Source organism: Nycticebus coucang, chromosome 22 (genome assembly GCF_027406575.1).
Source record: "Nycticebus coucang isolate mNycCou1 chromosome 22, mNycCou1.pri, whole genome shotgun sequence".
Taxonomy (NCBI): Eukaryota; Metazoa; Chordata; class Mammalia; order Primates; family Lorisidae; genus Nycticebus; species Nycticebus coucang.
This window is the reverse complement of record NC_069801.1, coordinates 25,685,854-25,703,133: the sequence shown is the minus strand read 5'-3', so window position 1 is coordinate 25,703,133 and position 17,280 is coordinate 25,685,854. Positions and strand designations below refer to the sequence as shown.

The 17,280-nt window shown below is 45.7% G+C and overlaps 1 protein-coding gene across 2 annotated transcripts in view; it reads right to left on the bottom strand.

Moving 5' to 3' along the window:
• Positions 1-12,420, bottom strand: part of KPNA6 (karyopherin subunit alpha 6) — a 59,231-nt gene extending 46,811 nt beyond the window's left edge. Inside the window, exon 1 of one of the 2 annotated variants that reach the window (XM_053575568.1) lies at positions 12,318-12,420. In XM_053575568.1, the coding sequence (XP_053431543.1) occupies positions 12,318-12,321 (4 nt within the window). In that variant the 5' untranslated portion in view covers positions 12,322-12,420. The remainder of the gene's footprint in view (positions 1-12,317) is intronic. The other variant, XM_053575567.1, reaches the window with a different exon arrangement.
• Positions 12,421-17,280: the final 4,860 nt, after the last annotated feature.

Here is a 17,280-nt window from a genome sequence, read left to right as displayed (position 1 = left end):
CAAGAGGAAGGGAGGAGGATGGGTGGAGGGAGGACAGTTGGTGGGACCACACCTACCGTGCATCTTACAAGGGTACATGTGAAACTTACTAAATGTAGAATATAAATGTCTTAACACAATAACTATGAAAATGCCAGGAAGGCTATGTTAACCAGTTTGATGAAAATATTTCAAATTATATATAAAACCAGTGCATGATGCCCCATGATTGCATTAATGTACACAGCTAAGATTTAATTAAAAAAAAAAACAAAAAAAAAACTGAGGTTTATCAGCTTTTAAAGAAGAAAAAAAAAAGTAAAAGAATCAAGAGGAAGAAGAAAATGAGAGCTGATGCTTCTGGAAGTATTAGCTCTTAAATATCAGAATTTCACGTGCCACATTATAATAAAGCAAAACAAAGTAATATATAATGACCAGCTAACCAGAACTCATACAGCCAAAAATTTAAATTATCTAAATATAAGGCCAGGTGTGGTGGCTCATGGGAGGCCAAGGGAGGATCACTTGAGGCCACGTGTTGAAAATCAACATGGGCAACATAGGGAGACCCTCCTCTTGACAAAAGAAATTAGTTATAGATTTCTTTGTTCCTTCTCTACGCCCACTGCTTCACTTGACCAGTCTTGAGAAAAAAAAAACAAAACAGACCAGCAACATAGCAAATCCCTCACTTCTACAAAAAAATAGGAAAATTAGTCAGGTGTAGTGGTGCATGCCCGCAGTCCCAGCTACTCAGGAGGCTGAAGCAGGAGGATCACTTGAGCCCAGGAGTTTGAGGTTGCTGTGCACTATGACAGCCATAGAACTCTATGGAGAGGGACAAAGTGAGACTGTCTCAAAAAAAAAAAAAAAAAAAAAAAAAAGGAGGGGGGCGGCGCCTGTGGCTCAGTGGGTAATGCGCCAGCCCCATAACCAAGGGTGGCGGATTTGAACCTGGCCCCGGCCAAACTGCAACAAAAAATTGCTGGGTATTGCAGCAGGTGTCTGTAGTCCCAGCTACTCAGGAGGCTGAGGCATGAGAATCACCTAAGCCCAGGAGTTGGAGGCTGCTGTGAGCTGTGATGCATGGCACTCTACCAAGGGTGATAAAGTGAGACTCTGTCTCAAAAAAAAAAAAGTTATCAGTAAGACTTTTTATTTTTTTTATTTTCTTTATTTTTAATTTCAGCTTCCTTGTTCATTCTTCTTCGTTTGAAGTAGTTCATTTTCTTCTTCCTCTGGCGATGTTTTTGATGTTAGTAGAGACAGGGTCTTACTCTGGCTCACTGCTGTTCATACTGGTCTTGAACCTCTGAGCTCAGGCAATCCACTTGCCTCAGCCTCCCACAGCACTGGGACTACAGGCGTAAGCCACCACGCCTGGCCTATTGGTAAGACATCTAAAAATATTTATCTTCATCTCCTTAAAATGTTTTTTAAATACACAGAACTTTGTAAAATATATATCCTAAGAAATATCTTATAAACTACACAGAATATTGAGGCAAAATTTACAAATAAAACGGATAGCCAGAGCAAGACCCCATCTTGAAAAATAGCTGGGCGTTGTGGTGGGCATCTGTAGTTCCAGCTACTTGGGAGGCTGCTGCAGGACAATCACTTGAGCCCAAGAGTTTGAGGGTGCTGTGAGCTATGATGCCATCCAAAGCATCACCCAGGGCGACTGAGTGTCTCAAAATAAATAAATAAATAAATAAATAAATAAAACAGACAATTTGGGGACTATATTTGCCCTCAAATATCCTATCTTAAATTAGCTTAATATCTTTAATTTTAAGAGTTAACTTGTAACGTTTACTAAGCAGTTACTATCATATGAAAATCCAGATTTGCAGCTTCAAAAAGGAGAACTGATTCTGAAGAAGTATGGAAAATCACTGAAGGCAACAATAAAGCTGCATACCCCCGTGGCAACAAATGGCTATAGCTCAGTGACCTGGGAATGGGGCTCTCCAGTTCCTCTGTCAGTCTCCATTTCGTTTATCTGAACTACTAACTAGAATGTTAACTCTAGGATTTCACCAAAAAGATAGAATTTTGTCTCTTTTACTTACCTCTGTATTTCTAGGGCCCAGAAGAATCCCTGACATACAGGGTACTCTATAAACATTTGCTGAAAATTATTAATGTAGTAACTGTTGCCTGCCTGGTCCCTAAAAGTATGAGTTTCTGATAAGTATTCCTAATATGTTTGTCTTCCCCTACCTATTATTCCTATTTTAAAGATAGGAAACAAGGCTCTGTAGATTAAGTAAATGCTCAAAAAACTAATTATACAGAATTAAATATTGAAGCAAAATTTACAAATAAACAGAGTATAACTATAATACAAGAAAGGCTATGAAAAGGGCCACAAGAAAGGTAAGAACAGACTGTTCCTTATTGGAGCTGTATGCTTTCTACCATCTTTGAGAGTGTAATAAAAAATAAAACAGGGCGGCACCTGTGGCTCAATGGAGTAGGTCGCCGGCCCCATATGCCGGAGGTGGTTGGTTCAAACCTAGCCCCGGCCAAAAACTGCAAATAAATAAATAAATACCTTGTACCCCCACTTTAAAGGGGTCAAGAGAAAAAATAAATAAATAAAAGAAAGTTAAGAACATTGCCGGGCGCCGTGACTCACGCCTGTAATCCTAGCACTGTGGGAGGCTGAGATGGGAGGATTGCTTGAGCTCAGGAGCTCAAGGCTTGTCTGGGTGTGAGACCCTGACTCATGAAAAAAATGGAAAAACCCAACCGGGTGCTGTGGTAAATGCCTATAATCCTAGCGGCTTCGGCAGCAGGATGCCCACAGCCTGAGTCTGAGGTTGCAGTGAACTATGATGCCACTGCACTCTGCTCAGGGCATAGTCTCACTTTATCGCCCTTGGTAGAGTGCTGTGGCATCACAGCTCACAGCAACCTCCAACTCCTGGACTTAGGCGATTCTCTTGTCTCAGCCTCCAGAATAGCTGGGACTACAGGTGCTCACCACAATGCCTGGCTATTTTTTGTTTGCAGTTTGGCCGGGCTGGGTTTGAACCCACCACTCTCAGTATATGGAGCTGATGCCCCGCCCACTGAGCCACAGGCGCTGCCCAATATTTTTTTTTATTTTTTTAAGACAGAGTCTCAAGCTGTTCCCCTGGGTGGAGTACCATGGTGACATCATAGCTCACAGCGACCTCCAACTCTTGGGCTCAAGCAGTCCTCTTGCCTCAGTTTTTTGTATTTATAGTAGAGATGGGGTCTCACTCTGGCTCAGGTTGGTTTTGAATCCATGAGCTCAAGCAATCCACCCTCCTCAGTCTCCGAGAGTGCTAGGATTACAGGCGTGAGCCACTGCACCCAGCCAAAAGATTTTGTTACTTGCAATCAAAAATAAACTAAAAGTGGCCTTTATTGTCCTAATTAAGTCCAGAAATAAGAAGTTCTGAAGCAGCTCAAAAACATCATAAAAAGATCTCTACCCTCATTCTTAGTTTCTTTTTTTTTTTTTTTTACAGTTTTTGGCCGGGGCTGGATTTGAACCCACCACCTCTGGCATATGGGGCCAGCGCGCCACAGGCACCGCCCCATTCTTAGTATTTCACTACCCTAACTCTCAAAACTGTCTGCTATTGTTTATAAATTCTTTTTTTTTTTTTAGATTTTTACTCCATTGCCCAGGCTAGCTGGGACGATAAGCACCAGCCACAACTGGCTAATTTTTCCATTTTTAGTAGAGATGGGATCTTGATCTTGCTATTCCCGAACTCCTGAGCTCAAGGAATCCTCCCGTCTCAGCTTCCCAGAGTGCCAGGCATATTATCTGTAAATTCTGCTTCATGATCCTACATTGCTAATGGCAATTTCAGACTCAGAAAAGGGTTCTTTCCTTGGCAGAACATAGCCCTTAATAGCATATTTCAGTTAGAACCATACTTAGTAAGTTGATCCTCCATTTATTGCCTGTGACCTTGACCAAATTACTGAAATCTCTTGTGCTTCAGTTGCCTCAATTAAAACATGAGAAACTCAGAATTGAATGAGTTAATATATAAAAGTACAGGCATACCTTGTTTTACTGTACTATACAGATACGTTTATTTTTTTTTTACAAATTGAAGGTTTGTGGTAACCCTGTTTCCGAGCAAGTCTACTAGTGCCATTTTTCCAACTGCACATGTTGACTGTGTATCTCTGCATCATATTTTCGAAATTCTTATAATACTTCAGATTTTTTATTATTATTATATCTGTTATCGTGATCTATGACCACTCGTCTTTGATGTTACTATTGTAATTGTTTTGGTGCACCACAAACCATGCCCACATAGGATGACAAACTTAATGAGTGTGTTTGGGCCGGGTGTGGTGGCTCACACCTGTAATCCTAGCACTCTGAGAGGCCAAGGTGGGTGGACTGCCCTGAGCTCAGAGGTTTGAGACTAGCCTGAGCCAGAGTGAGACCCCTGTCTCTACCAAAAAAAAAAAAAAGCAGCCAGACGTTGTGGTGGGTGCCTATAGCTACTTGGGAAATAGAGGTAAGAGAATCTAAGTGAAGAATTGGAGGTTGCTGTGAGCTATGATGCCATAGCGCTCTACCAAGGGCAACAAAGTGATACTCTGTCTCAATAAAAAAATAAATAAATAGGGCGGCGCCTGTGGCTCAGTGAGTAGGGTGCCAGCCCCATATGCCGAGGGTGGCGGGTTCAAACCCAGCCCCGGCCAAACTGCAACAAAAAAATAGCCGGGTGCTGTGGTGGGCACCTGTAGTCCCAGCTACTCGGGAGGCTGAGGCAAGAGAATCGCTTAAGCCCAGGAGCTGGAGGTTGCTGAGAGCTGTGTGAGGTCATGGCACTCTACCAAGGGCCATAAAGTGAGACTCTGTCTCCACAAAAAAAAATAATAATAATAAATAAATAAATAAATAAAAAGAAAATTAAAATGAGTGCATTTGACTGCTCCATTGACTGGTCATTCCCCTCTCTACTCCCTAAGCCAGGACAATGTTGAAATTACGCCATTACAGTGGCTTCTACTTGTTCAAGTGAAATGAACAGTTAAGGCTGGGCATGGTGGTGGCTCATGCCTGTAATACTAGCACTCTGGAAGACCAATGCAGGTGAACTGCCTGAGCTCAGGAGTTTGAGACCAGCCTGAACTAGAGGAGATCTCACCTCTAAAATAGCTGGGCATTGTGGTGGATGCCTACAGTCCTAGCTACTTGAGAGGCTGATGCAAGAGAATCATTTAAGTCTAAGAGTTTGAGGTTTCTGCGAGCTATGACGCCACGGCACTTGACTCAGGGTGACAAAGTGAGACTCTGCATCAAAAAGAAAAAAAAGAAAGAAGAAAGAAAGGAACAGTTGTATGTCTCTCACTTTAAATCAAAAGCTAAAAATGATTAAGGCTTAGTGAAGAAGGCATGTTGAAAGCCAAGACAGGGGCACACCTGTGGCTCAATGAGTAGGGCACTGGCCCCATATACCGAGGGTGGTGGATTTGAACCTGGCCCCAGCCAAATTGCAACAAAAAAATAGCTGGGTGTTGTGGCAGGTGCCTGTAGTCCCAGCTACTTGGGAGGCTGAGGCAAGAGAATCATAGAAGCCCAAGAGCTGGAGTTGGCTAGGAGCTGTGATGCCATAGCACCCTACTGAGGGTGACAAAGTGAGACTCTGTGTCTAATTAAAACAACAAAAAAAAGAGCCAACATAGGCGGAAATCTAGGCCTCTTGCACCAGTTAAGACAAGCTGTAGGGCGGCGCCTGTGGCTCAGTGAGCAGGGCGCCGGCCCCATATACCGAGGGTGGCGGGTTCAAACCCAGCCCCAGCCAAACTGCAACAAAAAAATAGCCGGGCGTTGTGGCGGGCGCCTGTAGTCCCAGCTACTTAGGAGGCTGAGGCAGGAGAATCGCCTAAGCCCAGGAGTTGGAGGTTGTTGTGAGCTTTGTGACGCCACGGCACTCTACGGAGGGCAATAAAGTGAAACTCTGTCTCTACAAAAAAAAAAAAAAAAAAGACAAGCTGTAAATGCAAAGAAAAAGAAAAAGTTCTTAAAGGAAATTAAAAGTGTTACTCCAGAGAATACGCAAACAGTAAGAAAGCAAAACAGCCTTATTATTGATGTGGAGAAAGATTTAGTGGTCTGAATAGAAGACCAAACCAACCATGAAACTCCCTTAAACCAAAGCCTAATCCATAACCAGGTTCTTAACTCTCTTTAAGTCTTTTTTTTTTTTTTTTCTGGTAGAGACTGAGTCTTATTTTGTCACCCTTGGCAGAGTGCTGTGGCGTCTTGGCTCACTGCTACCTCAAACTCTTGGGCTCAAGTGATCCTCTTGCCTCAGCTTCCTCAGGAGCTCGGACTACAGGCACTTTCTGTAACACCTGGCTATTTTTATTTTATTTATTTATTTAATTTATTATTACTTTCTTTTTTTTTTTTTTTTTTTTTGCAGTTTTTGGCCGGGGCTAGGTTTGAACCCGCCATCTCCGGCATATGGGGCCAGCACCTTACTCCTTTGAGCCACAGGTGCCGCCCTATATTATTTTTCTTTTTGAGATAGAGCTCAAGCTGTCACCCTAGGTAGAGTGCCGTGACATCACAGCTCACAGCAACAACCAACTCCTGGGCTCAACCGAGTCTCCTGCCTCCTCCTCCCAAGTAGCTGGGACTACAGGCGCCTGCCACAATGCCCGGCTATTTTTTGGTTGCAGCCATTAATTGTTGTTTGGCGGGCCTGGGCTGGATTTGAACCCACCAGCTCAGGTGTATGTGTCTGGTGCCTTAGCCATTTGAGCCGCAGGTGCCAAGCCACGCCTGGCTATTTTTAGAGAGGGAGTCTCACTCTTGCTCAGGCTGGTCTCAAACTAAGGTCAGGCAGTCCGCCCACCTAGGCCTCCCAGAGTGCTAGGATTATAGGCATGACCCACCTCGCCTGGCCTTCTTTAATTCTTTGAAAGCTGAGAGAAGTGAGAAGTTGCAGAAGAAAAATGTGAAGCTAGTAGTAGCTTGTTCATAAAATTTAGGAAAGGAAGCAATCTCTATAACATGAAAGTGCAAAGGTGAACCAGCAAGTGCTGAGGCAGAAGCTGCAGCATCTAGCTAAGATAACTGATGAAAGTGGCTATATTGGCCCCATGCAGTGGCTCATCCACTCCTGTAATCCTAGCAGTCTGGGAGGCCAAGGTGGGTGGATTGCCTGAACCCAGGAGTTTGAGACCAGCCTGAGGAAGAGTAAGACCTTGTCTCAAAAAACAAAACAAAACAGGCAGCGCCTGTGGCTCAGTGAGTAGGGCGCCGGCCCCATATGCCGAGGGTGGCAGGTTCAAACCCAGCCCCGGCCAAACCGCAACAAAAAAATAGCTGGGCGTTGTGGTGGGCGCCTGTAGTCCCAGCTGCTCGGGAGGCTGAGGCAAGAGAATCGCGTAGGCCCAAGAGTTGGAGGTTGCTGTGAGCCGTGTGACGCCACGGCACTCTACCCCAGGGCGGTACAGTGAGACTCTGTCTCTACAAAAAACAAAACAAAACGCTGGGCATTGTAGTGGGCAACTATAGTCCCATCTGCTTGGAAGGCCGAGGCAGGAGGATCACTTGAGCCCAAGAGTTTGAAGAGTTTGAGGTTGCTGTGAGCTGTAACACCAGGGTAGTCCACCAACGGAAAAAAAGTGGCTACACTAACAAATTTTCAAGTTGATAAAATAGCCATCCACTGGAAGATGCCACCGAGGACTATCATAGCTAAAAAGAAGTCAATGTCTGGCTTCAAAGGACAGTTCTAATGTAGCTGCTGACTTTAAACTGAAGTGCCCACATACCATTCTGAAAATCCTACAGCCATTAAGAATTATGCTAAATCTCTGTGCTCTATAAATGGAACAGAGTCTGGATGACAGACAGCAAATCTGCTTTTAGAATAGCTTTACTGAATATTTTAGACCCATTTTTGAGATCTACTACTCAGGAAAAAAGATTCTTTTCAAAATAATACTGCTCATTAACAATGTACCTGGTCATCTAAGAGCTCTGATGGAGATGAACAATGAGATTAATGTTGTTCTCAAACTTGCTAACACAACATCTATTCTGCAGCCCATGGATCAAGGAGGATTTCAACTTCCAAGCCTTATTATTTGACAAATGCATTCCATAAGGCTATAGATGCTCTTAGGCAGTGATTCCTCAAATAGATCTGGGCAAAGTAAATTGCAAACCTTATGGAAAAGATTCAACTTTCTTTTCTTTTTTTTTGTAGAGACAGAGTCTCACTTTATGGCCCTCGGTAGAGTGCCGTGGCCTCACACAGCTCACAGCAACCTCCAACTCCTGGGCTTAAGCGATTCTCTTGCCTCAGCCTTCCGAGTAGCTGGGACTACAGGCGCCCGCCACAACGCCCAGCTATTTTTTGGTTGCAGTTTGGCCGGGGCCGGGTTTGAACCCACCACCCTCGGTATATAGGGCCGGCGCCTTACCGACTGAGCCACAGGTGCCGCCCAAGATTCAACTTTCTAGGCTCGGCACCTGTGGCTCAAGCGGCTAAGGCGCCAGCCACATACACCTGAGCTGGTAGGTTCGAATCCAGCCCAGGCCACCAAACAACAATGACGGCTGCAATGAAAAAACAGCTGGGTGTTGTGGCGGTCGCCTGTAGTGCCAGCTACTTGGGAAGTTGAGGCAAGAGTTGGAGGTTGCTGTAAGCTATGATGCCACGGCACTCTACCCAGGGCGACAGCTTGAGGCTCTGTCTCAAAAAAAAAAAAAAAAAAAGAACTTTCTTAAAATATCAACATGAACAGGAGTTTGGAAGTTGATCCCAACCTTCATGGATGACTTTGAGGGGTTTAAGACTTAGGTAGAGGAAGAAACAGCAAGAGAATTAGAATTAAAAGTAGAACCTGGGCGGTGCCTGTGGCTCAGTGAGTAGGGCCCTGGCTCTATATGCTGAGGGTGGCGGGTTCAAACCCAGCCCCGGCCAAACTGCAACAAAAAAATAGCCGGGTGTTGTGGCGGGCACCTGTAGCCCCAGCTGCTCAGGAGGCTGAGGCAAGAGAATCACGTAAGCCCAAGAGGTTAGAGGTTGCTGTGAGCCGTGTGACGCCACGGCACTCTATCCGAGGGTGGTACAGTGAGACTCTGTCTCTACAAAAAAAAAAGTAGACCCTGAGGATATGATCATGACCAAACTTGCATAGTGTGCAACAGAGAAATCTGTCATGAAAGAATTGATGAGGCAAATCTCATTGTTATCTCATTTTATGAAAATGCCACACAGCCCCCCAACCTCGAGCAACCACCACCCAGTCAATAGCCATCAACACCAAGGCAAGACCCTTTATGAGCAAAAAGATTATAACTTGCTAAACTGCCTATTTTTAGCAATCAAGTATTTTAAATTAAACTATACACATTCTTTTTAGACATAATGCTATTTACTGCATACTTAATAGACTACAGTGTAGTATAACCACAACTTTTATATGCACTGGAAAACTAACAAATTCATGTGACTCACTTTATTATGATATTCACTTTATTGCAATGGTCTAGAACCAAGCCTGCACTATCTCTGAGGTATGCCTGTACTTAGAAAACTACTTAGTACACAGCAAGTTCTATATAAGTGCTGGCTAGTATTATTTCTCTCTCTCTCTCTCTCTTTTTTTTTGAAGCTCACATGCTTTGGTAAAACCTGGGTTAAAATACCAACTGGCAGTGGCTCAGCGCCCGTAGCTCAGCGGTTATGGTGCTGGCCACATATGCCAGGGCTGGTGGGTTCAAACTGGGTCCTGGCCTGCTAACCAACAATGACAACTACAACAAAAAATAGCCAGGCGTTGTGGTGGGCACGTGTTAGTCTCAGCTACTTGGGAGGCTGAGGCAAGAGAATCGCTTAAGCCCAAGAGTTAGAGGTTGCTGTGAGCTGTGATGCCATAGCACTCTACCTTGGGCAATATAGTGAGACTCTGTCTCAAAAAGAAAAAATACCTACTGGCAGAAAATAAGAATAAAAGCTGGCAAATCTCTTTCAAATACACAAGACCTCCAGAAATCCCCCAGGCTTCTTTGCACATCAGTTAGCCAGAACTGCATCATATGCCCTTCCCTAACTGTCTACTAGGATGACAGAATTACAAGGATTGGTTTAAGAGTTTACATTAAGACCTATACCTTGGGGCCAGGGAGGGGTGGCCAGATTTGCAGTAAATCAGTAGGAGTGGTGATAAGACAACTAGTGTCAGGGGCGGCGCCTGTGGCTCAAGGAGTAGGGCGCCGGACCCATATGCCAGAGGTGGCGGGTTCAAACCCAGCCCCGGCCAAAAAAAAAAAAAAAAAAAAAAAGACAACTAGTGTCAGCCAAGACTTGTGAGTTTGTAGTCTCTGTTAGGGAGCGTCAGAATAAAGCAAACTTCAGGATGGGCAAGGCGGTTTACGCCTGTAATCCTAGCACTCTGGGAGGCTGAGGCAAGAGGATTGCCCTGAGCTCAGAGGTTTGAGGCCAGCCTGAGCAAGAGCGAGATCCTGGGCATTATGGTGGGAGCCTGTAGTCCCGGCTACTCAGGTGGCTGAGGCAAGAGGATTGCTTAAGCTCAGGAGCTTGAGGTTGCTGTGAGCTATGACACCATAGCACTCTACTGAGAGTGACAAAGTGAGACTCTGTTTCCAAAAAAATAAAATAAAATAAAGGAATAAAGCAACCTCCAGAGCTGCAAGCATCATCCCTACAGTGCTCCAGATACAGAAAACTTCAGCTACCAAGAAAGGCCTGTAAGTCTTATCACTCAACAGAGGATTCTGGAAACCAGAGACCTAAGGGAAATAAACTAACATTATTGAAAGTGGAAAAGAATCTGTTCCGATAATTACAGGGCCCTTACTTGTTCCCATATACTTTGATAATATTGCCCCTCCTCTCCCTCCTAGAGATGAGAAAAGACAGGCTCAGAAAGGAAGAAAAACATTTATTACGGACTGTGCCAGAGGTTATTCACATGTATTGTTGCATTTGACATTTAAGTGACTTCTCTGAGTGAGAGCTAGAAGGTGGCAGGCCTGATTACAATACCAAATTTGGTCCTGAAGTCATTGCCTTGCAGCTCAAGTATTAATTTGTTTCCTCAGGATCAGAGATCTTCCAAAATTCAATTCCAGAATCTCATTTAGCTTTCTCAAACACAACAGTTGAGGTTAGCAATTTACTCCAGATTTTTTCAGTTTCATACAGACTGAAGATTTCAAAATGGGCCTATGCACCAAAAACACCTTTATGTGGATTAAAGGCTTCCTTTCCCTTTCTTCCAGCCGAACCACTAGAGGGCCGAGTCATTAAAAAACAGCAGTTACAAACTAGGGCTCTAAAGAGGCCACTGTGTGACCTTGGGTAAGTTATTTTACTTCGCTAAGCCTCAGTTTCCTCATCTATAAAACAGAATGGTAGTATCTACCTTTTTAGGCTATACAAATTAAGTAAAACAAGCCATGCAAAACAATCCAAACAATGTCTGCACATAGAAAGAGCTTAGCAAACTGAACAGTTTTTATTACTGAAAAGGAATTACCACTGCTGGTTCTGTCTCTAAGTTCAGAAACTTCGCCATTGTATTCTCTTGGTATAGGCCATGACAAACGAGTGCCCTCAGAAAGATCAACAGGTCGCTCCTTTTCTCTTAGCCAAGGCCAGACCAGAAACCTGAAGTCCCTAACCTATATATGGCCTAAAAGGCTTGGTCTTTGGTTATTAACCACTACGAAAATTGTCACTCTAATACCAACGTAAACACACTATTTTTGTTTGTTTGTTGTTCTCCCAGCCTTCGGTGGCCCCGGCTGTTCTCGGCCTGGCTGTCCCTGGTTACCAGCCTGAAGGTGGTTCGCCTAGCGTCCCCTCAACCGAGGACTCTACCTTGAAACATATGTTGGACTTCCCCGAGTTCGCAGAAGCCACTGAATCTAGTCAACACGCGCGTCGGCCAAACACAAGCCAGGAGGCTACCTTAGCGTCGCCCAGGCCTGCCGCCGGGAGCCCGTTCCCCAGCCCAGTCTGGGAGCAGGGCAGAGTAGGCCCCTTTCTAACCTCCGGGAACATGTGGGCTCCTGTCTGAAGCCATCACGTGTGGGGACTTCAGGCGTGCCAAGCTGTCCCCCGAACCAGCCCCTAAGGACTGCTCCACGCGCGGGCCCTAGCCCGGCCCCAAACTGGCCTGAGGGGTACTCCCGGCCTGGCTTCTCATCTCAGATCCAATCTACAGGGGATTCAAACATCTTCCGCAGACCAGGGACAGGCTCTCACCCAAGCACTAAGCTCCGAGACTGCCTGAGCCCCAGTACTCAATTGCCTGGTTTCCTTACTTACCCATCGCGGCTCCGCTCGCTCAGACTTGGCGGCGGCAGCGGCAGCAGCTCCAGCGACAGCTTCAGCAGACAATATGGCGGACCTACAGGACGGCAGCCCGAAAGGGACAAACCACTTAACGCTCAACCCCGGGACGAAACGCGTTCCTTGCCACACCACCTACGTTACACCGGAGGCGGGCACTTAAAGAGACCGCAGCCACTAACGGTGGGGAAGTAAAATACGAAAGGAGGGGCTGCAGAGAGACTGGGAGGGTTACGTACGAAAGGAAATTAAGCGTTCTCAGCTGTTTCTGCTACTATTTCTTCTTCTCTTTTTTTCTTTTTCGCTGGCAAGTTGGCAGAGCAGTATTTCTTCTTTATAGTGAAGTCTCCTTCCCCAAAAATGTATCCCTTCTTTCATAGTTAAAACTATGATAGACTATGATAGATCTAAAACTGTGGTAGGTAAAACAATTACAGACCCTGAGCTGAATATGAATAAGGAATCATCTGGGGAGTGAAAGTGACTTGCTCAAAGATGTAGAGAAAAGTAAAAGAAGTTAAAACCCAGGTTTTCTAACTGGGTCGACCACAGATACCTCTCGTTAAGACAGCAATCTTATTGGAAGATAAGAAAGAGAAAAATAATGAATATTCTTGACGGCGATTTATCAGACATTATTTCATTTATCCTCACAGCAAGCTGAGGGCAGAGGTTGGTTCCGTATTGTTCACTGGTCTATCTCCAGCACCTAGCACGATATCTGGCGCGTTATGTGTTTCCTAAATAATTGTTGAATAGAAAAAGGAATGAACATGACAATGAATCACACAGAGCAAGGAATTGATCTCCCTTTTTATTTTATTATTTATCTTTTTTGAGACAGAGTCTTGCTCTGTCACCCAGGCTAGAGTGTCATGGTGTCCGCTAGTGCACAGCAACCTTAAATTCCTGGCTCAAGCCATCCTCCTGCCTCAGCCTTCCAACTAGCTAGGACTAAAGGCACCAGCCACCACACCCAACTCAATTTTTTCTATTATTAGTAAAGACTTGCTCAGGCTCCTGGCCATTTTTGTGTGTGTGTGTTGTTTTTTTTTTTGACACAGATTCTCATTGTGTTGCCCTGGGTAGAGTGCTGTGGCATCATCGTAGCTCACAGCAACCTCAAACTCTTGGATTCAAGCAATTCTCTTGCCTCAGCCTCCCGAATAGCTGGGACAACAGGCATGTGCCACTACGTCCATCTAATTTTTCTGTTTTTAGTAGAAACGGGGTCTGGCTCTTGCTCAGGCTGATTTTGAACTACTGAGCTCAAGCAATCCTTGCAGAGTGCTAGTGATCTTTTTTAGACATGAGGAAATTAAGGCTCTTTTGTTCGTGTGCCTTTTTTTTTTTTTGTAGAGACAGAGTCTCACTTTACTGCCCTCGGTAGGGTGCCATGGCGTCACACGGCTCACAGCAACCTCCAGCTCTTGGGCTTATGTGATTCTCTTGCATCAGCCTCCCAAGCAGCTGGGACTATAGGCGCCCGCCACAACGCCCGGCTATTTTTTTGTTGCAGTTCGGCCGGGGCTGAACCCACCACCCTCGGTATATGGGGCTGGCGCCCTACTCACTGAGCCACAGGTGCAGGCCCCTTTTTTGTTTTGTTTGAAACAGGTTCTCTTACCTAGGCTGGTGTGCAGTGGCCTGATCATACGGTGGCCTGAGGCTCACCGTAACCTTGAACTGAACTTGATCGATCCTCCTGCCTCAGTCTCCTGGTTGCTAGGACTACCAACACATACCACCACATTTCACTAATTTTTTTTTTCTTCAAGACAGAGTCTCACTTTGTCACCCTTGGTAGAGTGCTGTAGCGTCTTAGCTCACAGCAACCTCTGATTCCTGGGCTGAAGCGATCCTCTTGCCTCAAGCCTCCCAGGTAGCTGGGACTACAGGCGGCCATCACAACACCCAGCTGTTTTTAGAGACGGGGTCTCACTCTGGCTCAGGCTGAGCTCTCAAAACTGTGAGCTCAGGCAATCCACCCTCCTCGGCCTCCCAGAGTGCTGGGATTATAGGCGTGAGCCATCACACCCGGCTTAATTAAAAAAATTTTTTTTGTGGATTGGGAGGCTGAGGCAAGAGAGTCGCTTGAGTCTAAGAGTTTAAGGTTGCTGTGAGCTGTGATGCTACAGCACTCTACCCAGGGCGACAGCTGGGTTTTTTGTTTTTTGTTTTTGGACAGAGTCTATGTTGCCCTCTGTAGAGTGCTACAGCATCACAGATCACAGCAAGCTCTAACTCTTAGGCTTAAGCAATTCTCTTGCCTCATCCTCCCAAGTAGCTGGAACTACAGGTTCCCACCACAACGCCTGGCCTTTTTTTAATTTTTTTATTTTTTGAGATGGAGTTTCACTTTGTTGCCCTGGGTAGAGTGCCACAGTGTCACAGTTCACAGCAACCTCCAACTCCTGGGCTTAGGTGATTCTTTCGCCTCAGTCTCCTGAGCAGCAGGGACCACAGGCACCTGCAACAACACCTGGCTATTCTTTGTTTGTATTTCAGTTTGGCTGGGACCGGGTTCGAACTTGCCACTATTAGTATATGGGGCTGGCGCCCTACCCACTGCACCACAGGTGCCACCCCTGGCTATTTTTTTGTTGCAGTTGTCATTGTTATTTCAGCTGACCCAGGCCGGGTTTAAAGCTGCAAGCCTTGGTGTATGTGGCTGGCGCCCTACCCACTGAGCTACGGGTACCACCCAAAAAGAATTTTCTTTGTATTTTGTAGAGATGGGGTCTTGCTATGTCATCTGGGCTGGCCTAGAACTCCTGACCTCAAGTAATCCTCTCACCTTGGCTTGCCTAAGTTCTAGGATTACAGGTGTAAGCCGACATAGCCACCTATGTTTGCCTTTTGAATCATAGAATTTATGGCTGATTCATATTAGGCCTTTTTTTTTTTTTTTTTTTTGAAATAGAGTCTCAAGCTGTCACCCTGAGTAGAGTGCTATGGCGTCACAGCTCACAGCGACCTCAAACTCTTGGGCTTAAGCGATTCTTTTGCCTCAGCCTCCCAAGTAGCTGGGACTACAAGCACCCACCACAATGCCTACTTTTTTTTTTTTGTAGAGACAGAGTCTTACTTTATCACCCTTGGTAGAGTGCTGTGGCATCATACAGCTCACAACAACCTCCAACTCCTGGGCTTAGGCGATTCTCTTGCCTCAGCCTCCCGAGTAGCTGGGGCTACAGGTGCCTGCCACAACACCCAGCTATTTTTTGTCGCAATTCGGCCAAGGCTAGGTTTGAACCCACCACCCTTGGTATATGGGGCCAGCACCCTACCCACTGAGCCACAGGTGCCGTCCACCTATTTTTTTGTTGTTGCAGTTGTTGTTGTTGTTTTAGCTGGCCTGGGCCAGGTTTGAACTCGCCAGCTTTGGTGTATGTGGCTGGTGTCCTACACACTGAGCTATAGGTGCTGCCAGGCCTTACTTTTTTTTATAATGACGTGCCCATCCTCCTGTCCCCCACCTCAACACACAGAGCCAGGCTATATCTTCAAGACATAGATGGGCCAAGCATGGAGGCTTACACCTATAATCCTAGCACTCTGGGTGGGTAGATTGCTTGACTTCAGTAGTTCAAAACCAGTGGCCAGACCCCTTCTCTACTGAAAATAAAAAAACTAGCTGAGCATTTTGGCAGGAATCTGTAGTCCCAGCTACTCAGGAGACTGAAGCAGAAGGATCACTTGAACTCAGGTTGCTGTGAGCTATGATGCTATGGCACTCAACCCCAGGGGGACAGAGTGAGACTCTGTTTCAAAAAAAAGACATAGAGGGACCTATCTTTTGGAAGGAGAATAATAAGGGACCTAGAATCTGGTCCCCAGGGTCTGTCACAAAAATTGCCAATTCTGGTTGTATGTCGGGTCCACTAGGAAAAACAACTCAAAGACAAAATCTAGGACTCAAGGTTAGCAAAGGAGCACTGTATTTCTCTTCCTACTGCCATTGTTCAAAGTGAGACCTCATCACTTTCTTGGTCTATTTTGCCTGTCCTCAGTGGCCTCCTTCCTCCAGACTCTCCCACTCCCATCTCCTTAAAAGCAGAAGTCTCAGTGTTCCCCCTCTGCTTAGCAACTTTGTACTGCCTACCCATAGGTGACATCCAAACATTCCAATCTAGTATATACACTGGTCTTTTCCAGCTTCTTGGGCCACTCCCCACCAAGTAACTCAGGCTCCGACTGTCTTTGGAGAGCCACTTTTACCCAATTATGTTCCTATTTTGTGTCTTTGCATGTTCTGTTCCCTCTGCTTGGAATGCAATGCCCTCCCTTCCCCCAAACCACGTTCATTTCTCAAGACCCTTCCAACTATCAGCTTTTCAGAGAAGCCTGTCTGTCAGATAATTTGTCCCATCTGCTCCCACAGGGCCCTGAACTTGCTTTACACCCTACTTTGCTCACATGTCCATCTCTCTGTTGACTAGGGGACAGTATCTTCCTCATCTTTGTAACCGTCTCAGTGTCTAGTGTAGCACATACGTCAGGAGGGGCACCAAAAATATTTGTTGAGGCATCTGTCTCCCATATTCCACTGTGAACTCATCTTCTGCACACCTTGGGGCCAAAAATGGCTCAGGAAACATGGGCTGAATAGATGAAAATAGCTATGATGGTCTGAGTTTCCTCTTTCCTGCTCCTGAGCCCTCCACCCTATGTCCTAGGAACCAGCAACACTTCAGCTTTGTTTCCACTCTAGGACTGGGCTTTGCCCACGCACCCTTCCTAGCCTAGGGCCATTGATCCTCTCAGATACAGCCTCTGCTGGCCTTTCCAACCCCATTTTCTTTTCTTTTTCTTTTGAGACAGAGCCTCAAGCTGTCACCCTGGGTAGAGTGCGGTGGCATCACAGCTCACAGCAACAGCAACCTCCAACTCATGGGCTCAAGCGATTCTCCTGCCTCTGCCTCCCAAGTAGCTGGGA